Here is a 20,215-nt window from a genome sequence, read left to right as displayed (position 1 = left end):
TTTTTTATTATTATTATTATGTGTGTGTGTGTGTGCGCGCGCGCGCACACACACACACCATTGTTCCTCCTTCTCCAGCAAAGCATCTGGTGGATTTAAACCACCCACCTCTGGGATTGCAGTGCACCTTCTTGCCACTAGGCCACCAGAGCTTGCCGACCAAGAATATTTAAAGAACATGACTGGCCAAAGACTGGATGAGTTGTAGAATGACATCAAGGACAACATCCATGAGGAAAGCAAAAGTCCACTAAAACCAGGGCAAAGAGAAGGCCAAAACAGATGTCAGAACAAACTCTGAAACATGCACTGGAATAAAAGCAAGTCCAAAAATGGGGAAGGAATGCTGAGGTCAAAGAGCTGAACAGAAGATTTCGAAGGACAGCACAAGAAGACAAAGCAAATTGTTACAATGAAATGTACAAGGAAATGGAGTCAGAAAACCAAAAGGGAAGTATAAACTTAGTATTTCTGATGCTGAAAGAACTGAAGAACAAATCAAACCTCAAGCTGTAACACTGAAAGGATTCTCTGGGCAAAACATAGAATGATACAGGAAGCATCAAAAGATGGAAGGAAAAGTGTACCGAAATGAGTCAACAAGGATTTACTTTAAAAGTAGCAGAAGATCAAGAGTCAGTAGTACTGAAGGAGGAAGTCAAGCTGCACTGAGAGTATTGGCAAAAAAATAAGGTCCCAAGAATTGATGGAATACAAATTGAAGGGTTCCGGAAAACAGAAGCAGCCCTGAATTGTGATCACCATTCTCTGCCAACAAATTCAGAAGATCTGACCACTGACTGAAAGCTGTTTACTCCCATTCTCAAAAAAAGGTGATCTAACCAACTAAGTGTGGAAATTTTCAAACTGTATCACATGCATGTAAAATCCTGCTGGAGTTTCTTTAATAATGAGTGTCAGGTGAAAAATGGCTGGAACATTGACAGTGACATGCCAGGGATTCAAGTTGGATTCAGAAGAGACCATGGGCACAAGAGATAGCACTGCTGATATCAGATGAATCTTGACTGAAAACAGAGAATACCAGAAAGACATTCACTTGTATTTAGTAACTATGCAAAGGCAGAGTAAGACTGTGAGGAATGAAGTCTTAGCAAGAATAAATTCTTTTTCATTTCTTCCTTTCAACTCTACCCATAAGTCAATAAAATGTTTTAATTTGTACTACTGAAAAATTCAACCCCACAATGCTAAATAAAAACATTTAATTGCTAAAGTATGATTATAAGATTTTTCTTTTCCAAACTATTAATTGCTGTCACTAAATGTAACATGGTACACAGGTAACAATATTTAAATGTCCTAAAGGGAACTCTGGTGGCTTAGTGATTAAGGAATTGCACTGCCAATTGCACTGCTCTGCCGGAGAAAGATGGGCAATCTCCTCCTTTGTGATTTACTGCCTCTAAAAACCAGATGGAGGGTCTAATATGAGTCAGTACTCAATAGTACCCAACAACAACAACAGTAATTAAACATCAAAGCCATTTAGAATCAACATGGCATCACTTTAAACCAAAGAGCTACCTAGAGTACTTTGCTTTTGAGAGATGAACTTCCTCACATAGCCACATCATTTTCTTTTCAAAATAACATCACCGGTAGTCTTAAGTTTTTGTTGTACCATTCATCACTCACTTTAGTATCCTGTATTTCATATTATCCAGGGCAATGTCTAAAGGCTACTACCCTTTACTAAGAAAGAGCTCTCAGCTCTGGTGATTAGTCTATATCAAGCTGTGCTGCTAACTCAATGGCTGTGCTTCTCAGGAGGTTTGAAACCAGCAGCTGCTCTCAGAAGGATAAAAAAAATCTCCTCCAATTAGAATTTGTTGTTGTGTACCACTGAATCAGAATAGATCTATAGCTGACCAGCACTTTAAGAGACAGTTAATTTAATGGATGAGATTGCCCATCCTTCTCCCGTGGAGCAGCTGGTAGATTTGAACCACATGCCTTCAGGACTGCAGCACAGCTTCTTGCCTCTAGACTACCAATGCTGGAAGCCTGATGGAGGAGTGCTCTGAGTTGGAAGTGACACAACACTGAGTTGAGTTTGACCTTGTTCGAGTCCTTGTGCTGGCACTGTTGCTGTTGTTGTTGTGGAATATCATCAAGTTAGAACTGACCCACAGCTGAACCTCCAGGTTTTCAGAAGCAGTAAATCACATGAAAGGAGACTGTCTGACTTTTTCCTGCAGAGTAGCTGGTGGATTCAAACCTCGTACTTTTGCAGTGGCAGCACAATTCCTTACCACAAAGCCACAAGAATGAACTAGGGACAGTTCTGAAAATTGAACAAGAATGAATTTTACTGTGAAATATTTCATAGTTGGTGAAGAGACTGAGATTGTCAATAACTTCCACTTGCTTGGTTCCGCAATCAATTCTTTGGCACCAGAAGTCAGGAAATCAAAAGACAAATTCCACTGGCAAAGTCTGATGTCAGGGACCTCTCCAGAGTACTGAAAAACAAAGATACCAGTCTGGAGACTAAGGTGCACCACCAGATCCAGGCCATGGTCTTTGCAGTTACTTGCTTTGCATCCGAGAGCCGGACAATAACTAAGGATGACAAGAAAGGTTGATGTCTTTGAGTTATGTTGCTGGAGAAGAGAGTTGAATGAACCGTGGTCTGCCAGGAGAACAAACAGATCTGTCCTGGAGAGGGTGAAACCAAGCTGCTCCCTGGAGGCAAGATATTGAAGCTCTGTCTCACATACTTTGGACACATGGCCAGGAGGGGCCAGTCCTTGGAGAAGGAGATCATACTTGGAAGGGTGGAAGGACAGAACAGGAGAAGAACACCCAGGAAGAGATGGATTAATTCAGTGACTGGAGAAATGGGAAAGGTCAGAAATGATGAGATTGGATCAGGACAGGGCAGGGTTCAGAGTTAATGTACATAGGATCACTATGAGTCTCAGGCTATTTGATGACACTTGACAACAATAATGGGGGAAATGAGCTAATTATTTTTATGAAATACAATACGGAAATAGAAAAGGAACTTTGATTCCTAACTAGTAACCTCTTACTAGAGATGGAGCTAGGGATCGGGATGCACTAGAATAAGCTAGGGGCAAGAGCTAGTAGGAAGGCTTTTAAAGGATGGGCGACAGCCCTGACAGAAAGATGTGATGGAGAAAAGGAAGATACACCAAGTGAGACAGAATATCCTTGTGAAAAGGTTAGTGATGAAGTCGTAAAAGATGAGGAAGATGAGGCACAAAGGTAAATGAACTGCCTAGTCATATGACCACTACTTAACTATACATGGAGAATATAGGGTTTCTGATTTCAATCAACTTTGTAGTCCAAGAAATGCCAGTATCTGTTTGACAAGAACATCAAATGTTGTTGTTAGGTGCCAAAGAGTCGAGTACAACTCATAGTGACCCTGTGAATCAAAGATCGGAACACTTCTCCTTTACTAACCCTCCACCCTTCTCAGCATCATATCCCTCTCAAGGAATAGCACATCATAGCAATATGTGTGAAGTGTATTAAGTGAAGCCTCATCATTCTTGCCTCCAAAGAGCATTTCAGCTGCACCATCTCCAAAATATTTCTGTTCGTTTTCTTGGCCCGTCCATGGCATGTTCAGAACTCTTCTCCAACACCACAGCTCAAAGACGTCAATTCTTTTTGTCCTCTTTATTCACTGTTCAGCTCTCAGATGGATATCAAGTAATTGGAGAGATCATGGCCTGAATCAGACTCACCTTAGTCCTCAAACTGGCATCATTACTCCTCAGTAATTTGGAGAAGTGCCTTTCTGATGTTGAGGAATATCAAATGAAGACCGCTTTTTATTTCCTACTCTCCTCATTCCTAAGAGATGGTACACATTTCATTTACCTCAGGAAGACAGAGGAGAGAAAACTACTTAATCCTCGAAGCAATCCTATATGACAGGGGCTCTAGTTAAACTTCATTTTACAACTGAGAGTATGGAGGTCACAGAGAATACCAGATGTTGCAAACTGGTAGAAGTCCCGGTGACTAATCTGACTAGGTCTCTAAGCTCAAGCACATCATCATAAAAAGAGGAAAAAAAAACCCAAAAACAAACTGTGGGGGGAACTAGTGAGGAAAATGTCTAACAATGAATGAATGAAAATCTAGCTTTTCCATACTACAGCACAGAATAAGAGACATATCACTGTAAAGAGGAAGGGGGATGGAGAGTAGGAAATTGTGCAACAATGAATGAATATTTTTTTTAAAAAGGGAACTGGGGAGGGGGAAGGGTGAGTGGGCAAAATGTGCTACAATCAAGAATGAATGAATATCTAACTTCTCTGTAAATGTTTGTTAAAATCACAATTAAATTTTTATTTTAAAAAATTACAATAAAAATGAAGGAAAAGAGAAACCCATCATTTGGCTCATGCATGGCAAGATCATGTATGGAACAACAGAATGGGTCCCTAGAGGATTTTCAGCGGCCCAACTTCCAGGAGGAACTCGAGGGCAGATTAGAACATGTAACCTTTTGGTTAACATTGTTGTGTGCCCTCGAGTCAGAACCAACCCAAGCTGACCCTCCAGTGGGTTTTCAGAGGTAGTAAATCACACCAGATGAAACTGCCCATCCTTCTCCTGGGGAGCAGCTGTTGCCGAGTCGCTTGCGACTCATAGCGACCCTATGTATAACAGCCCTAAACTCTGCTCTGTCCTGTGCCAATTGCACTGTCTCTGACACACCCACCCCAATTATCTGAGTCACTGAATCAATCCACCTCATAGGGGGTCTTACCCTTCTGCGCTGTCCCTCTCCAAAGACTGGTCCCTCCTTGCAACATGTCCAAAGTATGTCAGACGAAAACTCAGAATCCTTGCCTCCAAGGTGCAGCCTGGTTTAACCCTCTCTAGGATGAACTTGTTCATTTTCTTAGCAGTCCATAGTACATTCAATACTATTCTCCAGCACCACAGCTCAAAGGCATCAATTCTCCTTCTATCCTCCCTAGTCACTGTCCAGCTCTCTGATGTGTAACAAGTGATTGCAAAGACCATAGCCTGTATCAGACACACCTTAGTCTCCAGAGTAACACCATTGTTCTTCAGTACTTTGGAGAGGTCTCTAAATGCAGAAGACTTTCCCATCCCAATACATCTTTTAATTTCCTGGCTGCTGGTGCTAAGAGTGTTGACTGTGGAGCCAAGCAAACTAAAGCTGTGAACAATCTCAATCTCTTCACCATCCATCCTGATGCTGCCAATTGGTCTAATGGTGAGAATCTTTGTCTTCTTGATATTGAGCCTTAATCCATATTGAAGGCTGCAGTCCTTGACTGTCTGCAGCAAGTGCTTCAAGCCCTCCTCAGCTTCAGAAAGCAGGGTTGTGTCATCTGCATAACACAGATTTTTGATGGATATTTTCTACCAATCCTGATGCCACACTTCTCCTCATACATCCCAGCCTCCTGGATAATCTGTTCTGCATATAGGCTGAAAAGGTATGGAGACAGGACATATCCCTGGCATACACTCTTCCGAATTTTGAACCATGCAGTGTTTCCTTGCTCTGTTCTGATGACCGCCTCTTGTTCCAAGTATAGGTTTCACATTAGCACGATCAAATGTTCCAGGGTTCCCATTCTTCTCAGAGTCAGCCACAGTTTGTTATGATCCACAAAGTCTAAGGCCTTTGCATAATCAATGAAACACAGATAGACATTCCTCTGGTATTCCCTGCTTTCAGCTAAGATCCATCTAACATTAGATCCAATATCCCTAGTACCACGACCCCTTCTAAACCCAGTCTGGAGTTCTGGCAGTTCTCTGCTGACGTGCTGTTTCAGATGTTTTTGGATAATCTTCACCAGAATCTTGCTTGCATGTGAAATCAATGATATTGTTCTACAGTTTCCACACTCTGTTGGGTCACCTTTCTTTTGAATGAGAACAAATATAGATCTCTTCCAGTGAGCTGGCCAAGTGGGTGTTCTCCAGAATTCTTGGCATAACTTGGTGTGCACGTCCAAGGCAGCATCTGTTAGTTGAAATATATAAATTGGGATACCATCTATTCCTGGGGTTTTATTTTTTGCTAATTCCTTCAAAGCACCTTGAACTTCTTCCTTCATCACCATAGGTTCTTGTTAATATGTTGTTTCAAACTGAGTGCCTTTGGAACTGGAATGCAGCTTCTTGACCACTAGGCCACCAGAGCTCCCCTTCAGTTAGTAGCATATCACAGTAACCATTTGTGCCACCCTGGGACTCCATGCCTTATACTATCTCCCTACTTTGTCAAACAGCCCTAGCTTAATCATGATCTAAAGACATCAGGAATGACAAGTGAGTTCTGGGATGCATCATGGTCCCTCCCACCTGTGTCTTGTACTAGACCAAGCATCTCAAAATTCATACAAATCTTCAGATTTTGCCCTTCATCAACCTGGGGTCCCTTGAGTTGTTAAAACTACACCAAATGCTCCAGCAGCATTTTTACAATCTAGGCTAACTAGGCAAAACTAGCAAATGTAATAAAAAAGATTTTAAGATAACAGCATTAAACCTGAAGGTACATACAAGAGAAAACCCAGGTCCTTCTCTTCACCTGGGTGTTGAGTTTTCTGGATCAGGGGAACTATGAAAATGCATTTCACGTGCCGTGCCTGTTACTGACTCTACAAAAATTCACACCAAAAAGTGAAGCCTGGAGCAAATACCTAGATTCCTTTCTTAATGGTTTATCCTACCATAACAGAGTATCCAACAAGCCAATCTGCCTTTCGTGTACATTTAAGGAGGTGAAGAATTCAGAATTTCCAGTTTCCATGAAAAAGTGGGCACTAAACTGGCTTCAAAAAATTGGAGATCAGTTCTCCTTTTCCCACAATCTTTTGTCCTCTTCATTTTGAACCTGGCCCCAACACCATGTCCACTGCAAAGAAGGGTAGTGAGTACAAAAAGGTCCATTCTGCCATTAACAACGTGGTGACCAGAGAGCACACCATCAACATTCACAAGTGCATCCACGGACTGGGCTTTAAGAAATATGTGCCCCTCTGGCACTCAAGGAGATCCAGAAATTTACCATGAAGGAGATGGAACATCAGATGTTCACACTGATACTAAGCTTAACAATGCCATCTGGGCCAAAGGAATAAGGAATGTCCCATTCTGCATCCATGTACGGTTGCCCGGTAAATATGAGGATGAAGATTCCCCAAACAAGCTGTATACACTGGTTACCTATGTACCAATCACCCCTTTCAAAAATCTACAGTCAATGTGGATGAAAACTCATAGCTAGTAATGAAATTAAATGATAAAACTGTAAAAAAAAGGAGGTCCAATATTGTCATTAACATTAGATTTCCACTTAGTTGTTCGTGACAAAAAGGACTAAAAGGCTTTTCCAATCTGCCAGTTTCATGAAGACTATGGGAAAAACTGAAAAGTCTAAAGAAAAACATGTAGTAGGACTTTAAAGACACATAAAAATAAAATTCTCCATTTTTATTAGAATGATCTGGATTTGAATGGTTTATCCAAATCTATAGGTCTGCCACATGGTGGTGACACGCCTGGTGCTCTAATGTGAGAAATTATGCCACTGCTATTTCTATAAAGTACCAAAAAGCAAAGCTGTTAGCTTGAGGACTAAAACAGACCTAATCTGAACCACGATACTTTCAATCACTACATATGCTTGTGAGAACTGGACAATAAATAGGGAAGAATGAAGAAAATCTGCTGCCTTTGAATCACGGTGATGATGAAGAATATTCATTATTGGCTGACTGCAAAACAAACTAATTTGTCATGGAAGAAGTTTGGGCATAAAGCAAGGAGACTGAAGTGTCATCTCATCCCTTAGGCATGTCAGGAGGGATGAATCCCAGGACACCATGCTTGGTCAAGGCACTGCTGCTGTTGTTGTGTAACATCGAGTCGGAACAGATCCACAGCTGACCATCCAGCAGGCGGTGAGAGGAGGTAAACTGCACGGGAATGGACTGTCCATCTTTCTCCCTCGAAGTGGCTGGTGGATTTGAGCATCAGCGATCAGAGAGGAAGTCCTTCAAGGACCGACTGGGACAATGGCCTCAAACACAGCACTGATTCTGAGGATGGCACAGGAGAGAGCAGTTTTCATTCTCTACACAGAGCCACTGTGAGTCATGACACCTAACAACAATCTCCAAATGCAAGGAGCCCTATTGACACAGTCAGCCAATCTTGGCTGCTAATCAAGAGGTCTGTAATTCAAACCAACCAGCTACCACTCAGAAGGCAGATGTCTGCTACTCTAGGACTGCAGCCTTAGAAAGCCTACCTCTCCCGGTCTACAGGTCTACTCTGTCCTGTGAAGTCTCCAAGTCAGAATCTACTTGCAGGCAACAGCATTGGGAAGGAAGTTCAGAAAAAAGGAGACTTCCTTTCAGTCCTATGGATTTCTATTTCTCCAAATCAGAGCCTCTCAATCAGCTGCTCAGAATCTGCCAATACAACATTTCCCAGCGTCTTAGTTATCTATCTAGTGCTGACAGAAAAAAATATCGCAAGTGAGTGGTTTAAACAAATTTCTTCTCCCAATTTTGGAAGATAGCAGTCTTTAGTTAGGGTGCTGGCACTAGGTGAAGGCTTTCTCGGTTAGTTCTGGAAAGACAGCTCTTGTCTCCTTCAGTTTCTACTCGTGGAAGATCTTCCCGTGGCTTGATCATCTCTTTTTCCTAACTCTGCTCTTTCATTTGCCTGTTTATTATCTCTTATATCTCAAAAGATAGCAACTTTAAAGACATACCCTCCACTAATCCTTTCTCATTAACACTACCAAAGACACTCTATTCCCCAGATAAGATCATAACTACAGGCACAGAATTTACAGTATCTCTTTTGGGGGACACAATTCAAGCCATTAACATTTCATTCTTTGGTTCCACAAAATTCAGGACCTTGCCACATGCAAAACACATTCACCCCAAATCTCATCCCCAAAGTCTTACATTACTTCCAAAATCTTATCTTCTGAGTCTACCTTATCTAAATTAAACATAACAGACATATTAGATCTTGGAGCACAATTCCTCTCGATCTAAGAATCCACGAAATCTAGAATGCAGGTGCTCTGGAGGCCTAGTGGCAAGCAGCAGGGCTGCCTTCCCACAGGCACACGGTTTGAAATCTACCAAGTGCTCCACGGGAGAAATTCCCTTCTACGTAATTCATTGCCTCTGAAAACTACTGGAGAGTCAACAACCAGTGGGTTCTGACTCGACCATACATAACAAAAAAAGCTTTCAAAATACAAGGGTGGAACAGGTACAAGGTCTACATGTCCTTTATAAATCTGAGAAAAAGAAGAGGTAACAGGCACCAAATTAAAAATCTAGTAGAACAATTAAGTCATAAGGCTTGGGAATAAATCTCTTCTCCCTGAGACCCTTTTAGCAACAGTACTGCCCTCCAGATGCCAAGTGCTGACCACACTCCCAGAACTGAGTGGAGGCCACCAAGTCTTGGGCTCCATCTCTGTTTTCTAAGCTAACTTAAATGGTCCAATTCTGAGTCCATCTGCACACAGCAACCCCTGCAAAGTCCATTCCTCACTGGGAATGGCAGGCCCACTTCCTTAGCTTTGGGCAGTGGCTCCAATCTGGTGGCCAAACTGACTGGTAACTACACAATGAGAGCTAAGATCTGACTTTGAAATCTAAGAGGGTAGGGCTATAACACACCACAGAGGTTGTGGCCCCAACCATTTTGATACTGAGGCAGCTCTGCTTCCTGTACAACCTCCAGAAGTTCTAGGATCACAGAATTGCTCTGGGAATGTCTTTAATTTTCTCAGAGAACACATGAGCTCCTTTGGCCTGTTCTTTGCCTGAAAAATTTCACAAAACAGAGTTCTCTCCTTTCTTTATCTGTCCCTTTCATCTAAGTTGTTAAGTTTTCTTAGTTGAACAAAATCAACAGTCATGGGCTTATAATATTTTGGATAAAAGATTGGTGAGTCAAATACTTGGTGAAAATTTCAGGATGAATGTCCTTGGTTGACTGTACTGTACGTGGCAAGGAGCAACCAAATGTTGCTTAGAAATCTCATGGTACAGTTCATCATTTACTTGTTCTATTCTCCACTAAACATCTGAATGTAATTCAGACAAGTTCTTTGCCACTGCATAAAACACATTACCCTCCGTCCAATCACATGTTCATCATTTTCATTTAAAGCTTCCCCAGAAGCACACTTAAGACCCACATTTCTGGCAACATTCTGTTGCTGGTACCTTAGTATTCTCCAAGCCAGGAGGGACGCTGTCTATGGCTCACTTCACTTCCTTCTAAGCCCTCGTCTAACTGCCTTTGACACTTCATAATCCAACCCATAATTCTACCAACGATCTCTTCAAGAAAAGCTAGGCTTTTACTATTATTGTTGTTGAGTGTCACTGAGCTAGCTACAACTCATAGAGACCCTATGAACAACAAGATCTGAGAGGGAAATTGGAAGAATCTGGTGTGGAAAAACAAGGTATTCAAATTTTGTAAAAATAAACTAATATAATCAAAAAGTGCAAGTTAACACAAAAGAAGAAAAGCAGGAAAATCCAAACGCAATCGTATATCTCACTATCGAAAGAGAGAAAAATTTTATATCCAAGACAAGCAAGAGAAGTGTTATTTTAACGCAGTATCGTTTTCTCCAAAGCGCAACTATGCTCTCATTACTAAGGGTTGTTTACAAGAAACATTAAATAGGAATTACTGCATGTTTTGTTGTTGTGTACCATCGAGTCAGAACCGACCCAAAGCAGACCCTCTATCGGGTTTTCAGAGGCAGTTAATCAATCGTACGGGAGGAGATTGCCTATCCTCCCACGGAGCAGCTGGTGGCCTCAAACCACGTGCCTGTGGGACTGCAACGCAGCTTCTTGCCACTAGGCTACCAGAGCTCCCAATTTATTACACATAGGAAAAGCAAAAAGTTTCTTTTTTGTTGTTGTTTTGTTGCTAGAAATGTGGATGTTAAGTGTGCTTCTGGTGCAGCTTTAAAAGAAAAAGGAGAAAAGTGTATTATATGCCAAATGTGTCATATGGATGTATATGTGTGGAATATCAAGTAAGATTACAACTTGAGGACACTAAATAAAAGTCTACAACAAATGTTTTAGAAATGTATCTTACAAACAGAAAAAATAAATCAACTGCTTTTTAAAACTTAAGGCCAAAGGGTGTGTTATTGTTTCCTTTGAATGCCCAAACTGAACTTAAATGGCCTGCTGATAATAATGCTCCGAGTGATTCTGAGCAAATTGCCTTTAGTCAACGAACGCGGCTCCGTCACAAAAGTAACAAATGCATGAAAAGAAAAGGCATTAAGTGGGTTAAGTGAGGGTTGAATGAGTGTGTCTGAGACCTGCTGACAGGAAGCCACTTCATCCTGCCTCGAGTCCCTGGCCGCCGGGCTGCCTCTCCATGCGCGCCGAGGTGTGGCGGGCGCAGGTGTCCGGCCGCGCCCCGCGTGCCACACACGCCAGCCCCACGCCCGCCCGATCCCTCCTACTGCCTCGTGGGGTCCTGCGCGCTGGAGCAGACGCCGTCCCGCTCGCCTGCACGCCGCCGCCGCCTCCTCGCGTAATTACCACCGGGCTCTCACCTCCGAGCCGCTCCCGGCGCCCGCGGCCGCCAGGAGGCCTGTGCGCGCCCCCGGCCCCAGCCAAACCCCCGAAACCTCCGCTCGCTCTGGGGAGGGACACCGCCGTCCACGCCGCCCCGTCCCATCGAGGCGACGCCTCCCACAACACACCCCCCTTACGGCTCCGGCGGCCCAGCCTCCCCGCGCGCCTCGCCCAACCCCGGCCTGTGTCCTGCCTGGCGATCCCGGCCGCTCCGGGCGGCCACCCCCGCGCCCGCCCGCTGCCCCCTCGGTCCCGAGCCCGCCGCGGCCGCCCTGCGGTCTCTCCACCCGACCCCTGCTTACAGATCTTGCCCCGCAAGCTCTGAAGCACTCGGACGTCGCGATTGTCTTCGTCTATGGCCTCAGGTTCTGCCGTCGCACTCGGTGCCGGCTCCTCGGAAGAAGCCGCAGCAGCAACAGCAGCCGCCGCCGCCATGCTGCCGCCCAGCCTGTGCCGCAGCCCCGCCGCCTGCGTAGCCGGGCGAGGCGGAGCCCACACACTGCCTAAACCCCGCGGGCCCTACTCCTGACTCCGCCCCCTAACATGGCACGCCCCACTCCTGGCTCCGCCCCAGAACGCCCCGCCTAACCCCTGGCTCCTCCCTCAGGGCGCGTTCCTTGTCCCTCCCCCGGCCGCACTCCCGGCCCGGTCCCCGCCCCACCCGGGTCTTCTGGTCGCCGCCCCCGCTCCTCCTAAATCCGGACTTCTGGGAGGCTGGTGAGGTTCCCACGAGGGAGAGACCTGTTTAAAAGGAATATATGATTAGGCATTATTTTCATAACAAGAGTCCAGAATAAGAGCTGCATAGTAAAGTGGACTTGGGGGTGGGGGGAGGATTGTATAACAATGAAAGAATTTTTTTTTCTCTTCAAGAAGAACGAACTGAGAGGAGGGGTGGGTAGGGAGGAAAGTGTGCAACAATGTATGAATGGAAATCCAAAGTCTCTGTAAACTTTCATTAAAATAAAAAAAAAAAAGTCCAAGCCCTGCCCATGTGGCCTTTCAGTCCTTGAAAGCACACAAGGAGAAAAACCAGACTCTTAGGATCTCCAGATTTTCTTGGAACTTGTGCTCTCACTGCGGAGCAGAATCCACATCTAACTCTGGAATATTCGAAGCCTTCCTACCGCGCTCTTTGTGGAAAGAAAATAGAAAGGAATTGACAGTTACATGGATCTTATAATTTCCTTATTCAGAAGGCAGGGACTTGGAGGCTCCCTTGATAATAATACACACATGCCCAAGTCACACACCACATAAACAACCCCTTCTGCTAAGACCATTGTGTTTGCTTTACAAACATGGATTTTTAAAAAGGGTCATCGTCGTTAATTCTATCATGAATGGAGCGCCTAAAATGCCCTCATAGACATAATCCAAAGGCTGCCATACCAGTACTTGTATATTTCGGAAACAGATAGAGGAAAATTCCCTCTCCCACTACTCCTCTCCCCCACCTTTACCCCCACACTCACTCCCTCCACCCCCTCTATGGGCTTATTAAAAAGTTTTCTTGACACTGGAAACTTCATAAACCTTCAAGTAATTGCTAGGCTTATTCAAAGGAACTCTTGACAATGAGTAAACTGCATGAATAACACCGAGGTATGCAACGAGGAAGATGATTTCCTGGTTGCTGAGCTGCCCTAAGAAGGAAGAAACTGTGATTTAATAGGGCAGGGTAGTTCCTTTCCAGGACAGCAATAGGAATCAGTCAATCAGTTAGTCAACCAATTTTAGCTGAGGAGCACATGTGGTAGCTTCAGAGACTACGCAAGGGTCAAACAAGGAAAACCTGGAAACCTTTCAGCGGCTCTGCCTGGTTAGGGAGAGGCACATATAAGAACAGAGACACTAGGAGAGAAGAATTCAGCTGGAGAAACACAAGGGTAGGGTCCCAAGGAGGGCCCCTAACCCAGACTTCCTCCCCGGAATCCCAGGGAACACCTTCCCAGAGAAATGCATCTGAAACCTGAAGGATACCTAAAGCCAGGGGCAGGGGAGAGTAAATGCAGAGTCAGAAGTGGGCTAAGCAAGAAAAAGTAATCTGGGCAAAAACTCAACAGTGGGCACTAAGGATTGTATGTTTTAGGGGTGTCCCTTACCCCTATGATTTTTTTTTTTTAGCATGTATCTGAGAAAGTGGGCATAGCTCCTCTTACTTAGATGTTTTGTTGTCATTTCAAATCATCAATCCAAAACACAGTTCTCTGTCTTCTTTTTGGAATCTTCTTTTTGAAATAACCCCATGTTATCAAAGTTACAGAAGGCGGATTTGAGTTGCCACATCCTTCTAACTCTGCTCTTCTCCCTTTTGTCTATCCCCTGTTACTTCCTTGTTAGAAGAGTCTTCATTTGAGGAGCACCTACATGTTACAGGTCAAAACCCACAAAACCTCTTAGAAGACAGACAGACTTGGATTGAAGTCTGATTCTACTCATTTAATGTGTGCAACATGAGTATGTTGACTTTCTGAGCCAGTTTTCTTAGTACAAAAATGGAAATACTGTTCTCACTTTTCCTTCTTCAAAGGGTTGTTACTACTATTAAATTATTAGTGATAGCCCTGTATGAGACCTCTAGTGGACTCTAGACATGTATTAGGATTAACTCGATGTCATTTACTAAATGTTCTTAGTTGTTGTTGTTAGGTGCCCTCGAGTCATAGGCAACTCATAGCGACCCTATGAATGAAAGGCGTTAGCACTGTTCATAGAGTTTCCAGAGGCAAGCCATTTCGGAAGTGGATGCCACTCCTGCTTCCAAGCTTGTTTTAGTCAGGAAGCTCCACCAAACACTGTCCGCCATGGGTAACCATTATCCCATTTGGCATATCAGTGTCACAGTGTTTAGCATCGCAGTAGCCATGAGTTACCTCTGTACAACAATGCACAGACCAGTGCTACACCACCTAGAAGAATGTTTGACAAAAAAAACACAACAACACAATTTGAACCAGGCCTGAGAGCTGCAGATTAAAATCACTCACTTTGGGCTTAGTAGCATAACTTTCTGTCCACTAGGCCAATGTAGCTCTCTCTATGTTGTCGTTGTTATTATTGTTAGGTGCCGTTGAGTTGTAGACGACTCATAGCGACCCTATGAACGAAAGGCATGAGCACTGTTCATAGAGTTTCCGGAGGCAAGCCATTTCGGAAGTGGATGCCACTCCTTAGTAGAAAACCTTACAAAAAGGCTCCCATCTATCCCATTCCCCCTACACACTACTTATATTAATCTTCCTGAAGCAACGTTTAGAGCTTGTCAGTTGCCTGATTTAAAAAAAAAATCAATGGCTTCATTCATCCCCCCAGCCAGTATGTAAGCACAGTGCTTGTAATAAGCAGTGTTAGAAATGATGGAAGAATAAAGTTCACATTCCTTAGCTTAAGAGTTCAGAGTTGAGGTTGGACCCAAGCCACCTTGTCCCTCTTATCTCCAGTCTTACTCAGCCACTTTTCTCAGTAATCAGTCTGCTAGGTTTGACCTACCCTCCTGCCTGCACAAGTGCTGCCTCAATCATTTCACAGAAATTTTCATTTGCATCGTTTTGCAATATTGATTACTTTCTATTTGCCATTATGTATATCATTACTATACTTGTGCTATCTCCTAGATACAGTTTATAAAAATTCTCTCAATACATAATTCTTGAAGGAATGGGTTGGATCATATTAACTCACTTCTTCCATGCTACATTTGGAAGTTTTTCTTCTTCAAAATTCTGCTGTGTGCTTATTAGTCATTATCACACCTGTCCACATTCCTAAAATAGGAATAGAAACTCTAAGAACATGCTACCATTTGAAATGAAAAGTCATTTCTGAGGTGTATTCCTATCTTTAAAATGCCAGTATATGTACCAAATTCTTCTAATTTCCTTTTTGCTGCCATTGACTTAATCCCAAACACATAATACTGTTAATAAATTGTTATTAAAGATATAAAAACAATTTCATATGAAGTGACATTTCCACCTTTTCCCCCTTCCCAGTATTCCTGTTGGAGATTTTAGAATTATTCAATGTTTTGCTAAACCCAGAACAGAAGTGGGTTCTTTTTTCATTCTGAATCACTTCTGATTGTTCTAAACCTGAACAAACATTTAAGTATATTCATATTTTATTACCCACACTGGCCTACTTTGCAGAGATCTTTTTAAAAAGTCAATGTTTCATTAATTAAAACATTTAAGAAATGAAATTTTATAAAGTCTACTAGAAGGACGGGTAATCTCCTATGTGATTTACTGCCTCTGAAAACCTGCTGGAGGGTCACCTATGTATGGGTTGGTTCTAACTTGATGGCAAGCAACAACCACACGGTGTCATTTAGGAAGTTCTGGTGGCTTACAGGTAAGGAGCTGTACAGTCAACCAGAGGCACAGAGTTCCACCAGCTGCTCTGAGTAAGAAAGATGGACAGTCTCTCCTGTGTGATTTACTGCCCTTGAAAACCTGCTGGAGGGTCACCTATGAGTTGGTTCTGACTTGATGGTACCTAAAAGCAATGGTATCATGGATTCCCAGCACAACTGTAAGAAAGCTGTTACTCCTTATTCCCCATAATGCCCTTTCATGGTGTTTTCAATTCATCTAAAGTTCCGCTCATTTCTTCATAATGTTTAGTAACTGGAACAATATTTCATCATACACCAACTTGCACTCCACTTCCTTCCTCAAATTATGAATGAATGTATTTAAAAACCATTATATCGACCTCTCCCGCTTTCCTTTCTGAGGAGCAACCATTCAGTATTGCACCTCTTCTTATTTCTTCACCAGGTTTTAACCCATTCAGTTATTTTGACTCACAGACTGGCTTGCCTCATAGTGGATACAGTAAGGAAAGTGCATTTCCAGTTAATAATAAGAGTTTATTCTGCAGCCAGAAACCAATTACACTTGGCACTTGTTAGTTAGAACATTGCTTTGACTCAGCACTCATCAACTTATATAACTCCTGGCCATGAGTTATTTATTGTCCCATTTCTAGTGAAAAGCAATGTGCTCGAGTTTTGAATGTTTGAGTCATATTCATGGAGCCATATGCTTGTGAAGCAGAAAACTATTGATGGTGGGATAGTGTTGTTGCTGTGTGCCATTGTGTCAGAATCGACCCATAGCTGGTGGATGAGGGGAGCAGCAAATTCCTTTGGTCCTTGACAGTTTGATTTCCCCCTTCATCTCATCTGAGTACATTTGTGTCTTCAGTACATGCACTTAATGATGTTGTACAAATGACTTCTAAATCCAGTCACCTGTGAGAAAAAGACAGGTGCAGGGTTTGCCTTCTTGTAGCTTTTCATTGCCTCAAAATTTCTTTCTTGTCCCTAGTTACCTACTGGGTTTCTGGAGAACATTGTTAACCCATCTTTCCTGTCAGACTCAAGTTTTTGAAAACCCCCATATCAATCTGTTTTCTAGTCTATATTTTGCCATTCAATTGGACTCCCCTCAGAGTATAAAGTGGGAGTGGTAGAAAGTGGGGTGAGTCAAAGTCTAAGGGATGGTTTCAGGTATGGATAAGCTTTTATACTAAAGTCACCAGGCCTCTCATGAGAAAAAAGAAAATCTTTTCACATTTGCTCAGAAGGATGTTAAAGATCTGTTAAAGAATCTGGTGCCTGGGCCGGACTGACTTCAATTTTTTTCCCTTTTTTTTTAAGCTGGAGCTCAAACCTACCTCCCACATTCTTATCCATTTATAGTCACATTTCTTTTTTTAATTGTTTTAAATTTTATTATTTATTATGTGGGTACCGTCAAATCAGATCTGACAGGTACAGGAGGAGATTGTGCCTCCCTCTGGGATTGCAGTGCTTCTTCCTGCCACTAGTCCACCAGAGCGCCCCAACATTTCTTGTGACATTTAAATATTAAAATAATGGGCCTTAAAAGAAAATGGGAAAAGTTTAATAGTCCTTCACTTGTTTCATCATCTGCTCTGGATTCAGGCCATAGTCCTTCCAATAACTCGCTATGCTTCTGAGAGCTGGACAATGAGTAAAAATGACAGAAGAATTGATGCCTTTGAACTATGGTGTTGGAGAGGAGGGCTGAACATCCCATGGATGGCCAAGAGAATGAACAGATATGTCTTGTACAGGGTACAGCCAGAGTGCTGTTTGTAGGTAAGAATGATGAGGCTTTGTCTCACACACTTTGGACATGTTGTTAGGAAGGGCCATTCCTTGGAGAAGGATATGACGCTGGGAAGGGTGGAGGGTCAGTGAAGGAGAGGAAGACCCTCAACCAGGTGGATTGACACGGTGACTGCTGCAGTGGGTTCTTGTGTTTCAGGAAGTGGGAGGACGGCTTATAATAGAACAGGGTGCAGATCATAGGGTCGCTATGAGTCGTGCTCGACTCAAGGGCACCTAACAACAACAACAACAACAACTGTGAACTCAGGAAATCTCTGTGTCTGGACAGATTCCTCCATTCATCATTACCATCTGGCCAGAGCCAGGCCAGAGGACCTTAGCCATAGACCAGGCCAGTATGTTGTTTAATGCTCTGATGAAACGAGTGAGATTTCTTAAAGCCAAGAACCTCATCATCCAAAGCGACATGCACACATCTGAGTTTGTAGCTCCATTCCTTAGTGAGAGGAGGTGGAGTTGGACATCCGATGGGCTATGCTTGTGACAGACTTAGCTCTCCCTCCAGTGTCCTGGGAGAAGGACAGTTGTAGTGGGTAGATGATATTTTGAGTTCTTCCAAACTCTAAAAACAAGACATAAGTGACATTAAAAACAATTTGCAGAGCTGCCTTAAAAGAGTCCCCTCTTGAAGTAAAGCTCAGGGTAGGGGAAGCACCAAAAAGAAGAGACTCAATAAGGCAGGTGCCAAAACACTTCTCTAAAGACTATCAGTGCCCTCTGAGAAAAACACAGGGACTAACAGTTTCGTGGGGGGTTTTTGTTGTTGTTCTGTTTTTTTAAATAAAATGTCAATAAGCTAAGTGGTTTTTTTCTTTCAGTTTCATGTTTTGGGTACTTCTGTGCCAATCTCTTCATGTGAATGTAGATAGATTTTTAAAATTATTTTATTATTATTATTATTTATTACTACTATGATTCCAACTGTACAGATGATGTCTCTGACCACAAATCAGACAGCTAGCAAGTAGGTGATCTGGGATTTAAATTCATGCAGTGTAACTCCTAGGCGCACTACTAAGTGATGCTGTGAAGTGAGTTTGTGTCACTTCCAACTCTTAGCATCCCTTTGTACAATAGGACAGAACACTGGCAGGTCTGAAGCCCTCCTCAAAAGCATTATATTTTAACCTATTGGTACAGCTACAATGGAATGTCCCAGTCCAGTTCATTGATAATTTCCCTTCTTTTTGCTGTGTATAGTTTACCAAATAGGAGGCTCTTCTCCAAGGATGGGTGCCTCTTTTTGTTGTTTGTTTGGTTTGGTTTGTCCCCCTCCCCTTCTTATTGTGTACTGTTGAATCGAATCCAAGTGGCACAGGAGATTGCCCCTCCTTCCCCAAAGGAGCATCTGGTGGATTCTGACTGTGGGCCTTCGGGATTGCAGCTCAGCTTCTTGCCACTAGGCCACCAGCGCTCCCTTGCACTGGTGCCGCTTGATAGCATGTCCAAAGTATGTGAGACAAAGTCTCACCGTCCTTGCTTTAAGGTATGTTCTGACTGCATATCTTTCAAGACAAATGTGTGTGTTCTTTTGGGCAATATTCAATACTCTTCACCAACCTATTCAAATGCGTCAACTCTCCCTTGGTTTTCCTTGTACTTTATCCAACTTCCACATGCTTATGTTGTTATGTGCCGTCAAGTCCCAAGATTTATAGCGACTCTATGTACAACAGCCCTAAACCCTGCTCTATCCTGTGCCAATCTCACTGTCTCTGACAGACCCATCACAATTACCCCAGTGACGGAATCAATCCACCTCATAGAGGGTCTTCTTCTCCTGCGCTGTCCCTCCACCCTCCCAAGCATGACGTCCCTCTCCAAGAACTGGTCTCTCCTCGCAACATGTCCAAAGTATATCAGACAAAGCTTCAGAATCCTTGCCTCCAAGGAGCAGCCTGGTTTAACCCTCTCCAGTATGAACCTGTTCTGAAGAACCTGTTCTGTTCAGGACGAACTCTTAGCAGTCAGTCCATGGTATATTCAACATTCTTCTCCAGCACCACAGCTCAAAGGCATCATTTCTCCTTCTATTTCTCCTTCATCATTGCCCAGCTCTCCGATGCATAGCAAGTGATTGCAAAGACGGTGGTATGTATCAGGCGCACCTTAGTCTCCAGACTGACATCTTTGCTCTTCAGTATTTTGGAGAGGTCTCTAACAGCAGACTTTCCCATTACAATATGTCTTTTAATTTCTTGGCTACTGGTACCAAGAGTATTGATTGTGGAGCCAAACAAACTAAAGCTGTGAACAATCTCAATCTCTTCACCATCATGATGCTGCCAATCGGCCCAGTGATAAGAATCTTTGTTTTCTTGATATTGAGCTTCAATCCATGTTGAAGGCTGCAGTCCTTGACCTTCTGCAGCAAGTGCTTCAGGTC

The 20,215-nt window shown here is 43.1% G+C and overlaps 1 protein-coding gene across 3 annotated transcripts in view; it reads right to left on the bottom strand.

The window, feature by feature from the left end:
- The window catches only part of RASA2 (RAS p21 protein activator 2), a 170,619-nt gene extending 158,492 nt beyond the window's left edge, over positions 1–12,127 (bottom strand). For 2 of the 3 annotated variants that reach the window (XM_006895098.1, XM_006895096.1), the window contains exon 1: positions 11,966–12,098. In XM_006895098.1, the coding sequence (XP_006895160.1) occupies positions 11,966–12,098 (133 nt within the window). Of the gene's footprint in view, positions 1–11,965 lie in introns of all 3 variants that reach the window. The other variant, XM_006895097.1, reaches the window with a different exon arrangement.
- Positions 12,128–20,215: the final 8,088 nt, after the last annotated feature.

Source organism: Elephantulus edwardii, unplaced genomic scaffold, assembly GCF_000299155.1.
Source record: "Elephantulus edwardii isolate Elephantulus edwardi_28Jun2011 unplaced genomic scaffold, EleEdw1.0 scaffold00158, whole genome shotgun sequence".
Lineage (NCBI taxonomy): Eukaryota > Metazoa > Chordata > Mammalia > Macroscelidea > Macroscelididae > Elephantulus > Elephantulus edwardii.
This window is presented reverse-complemented; position numbering and strand designations above follow the sequence as displayed.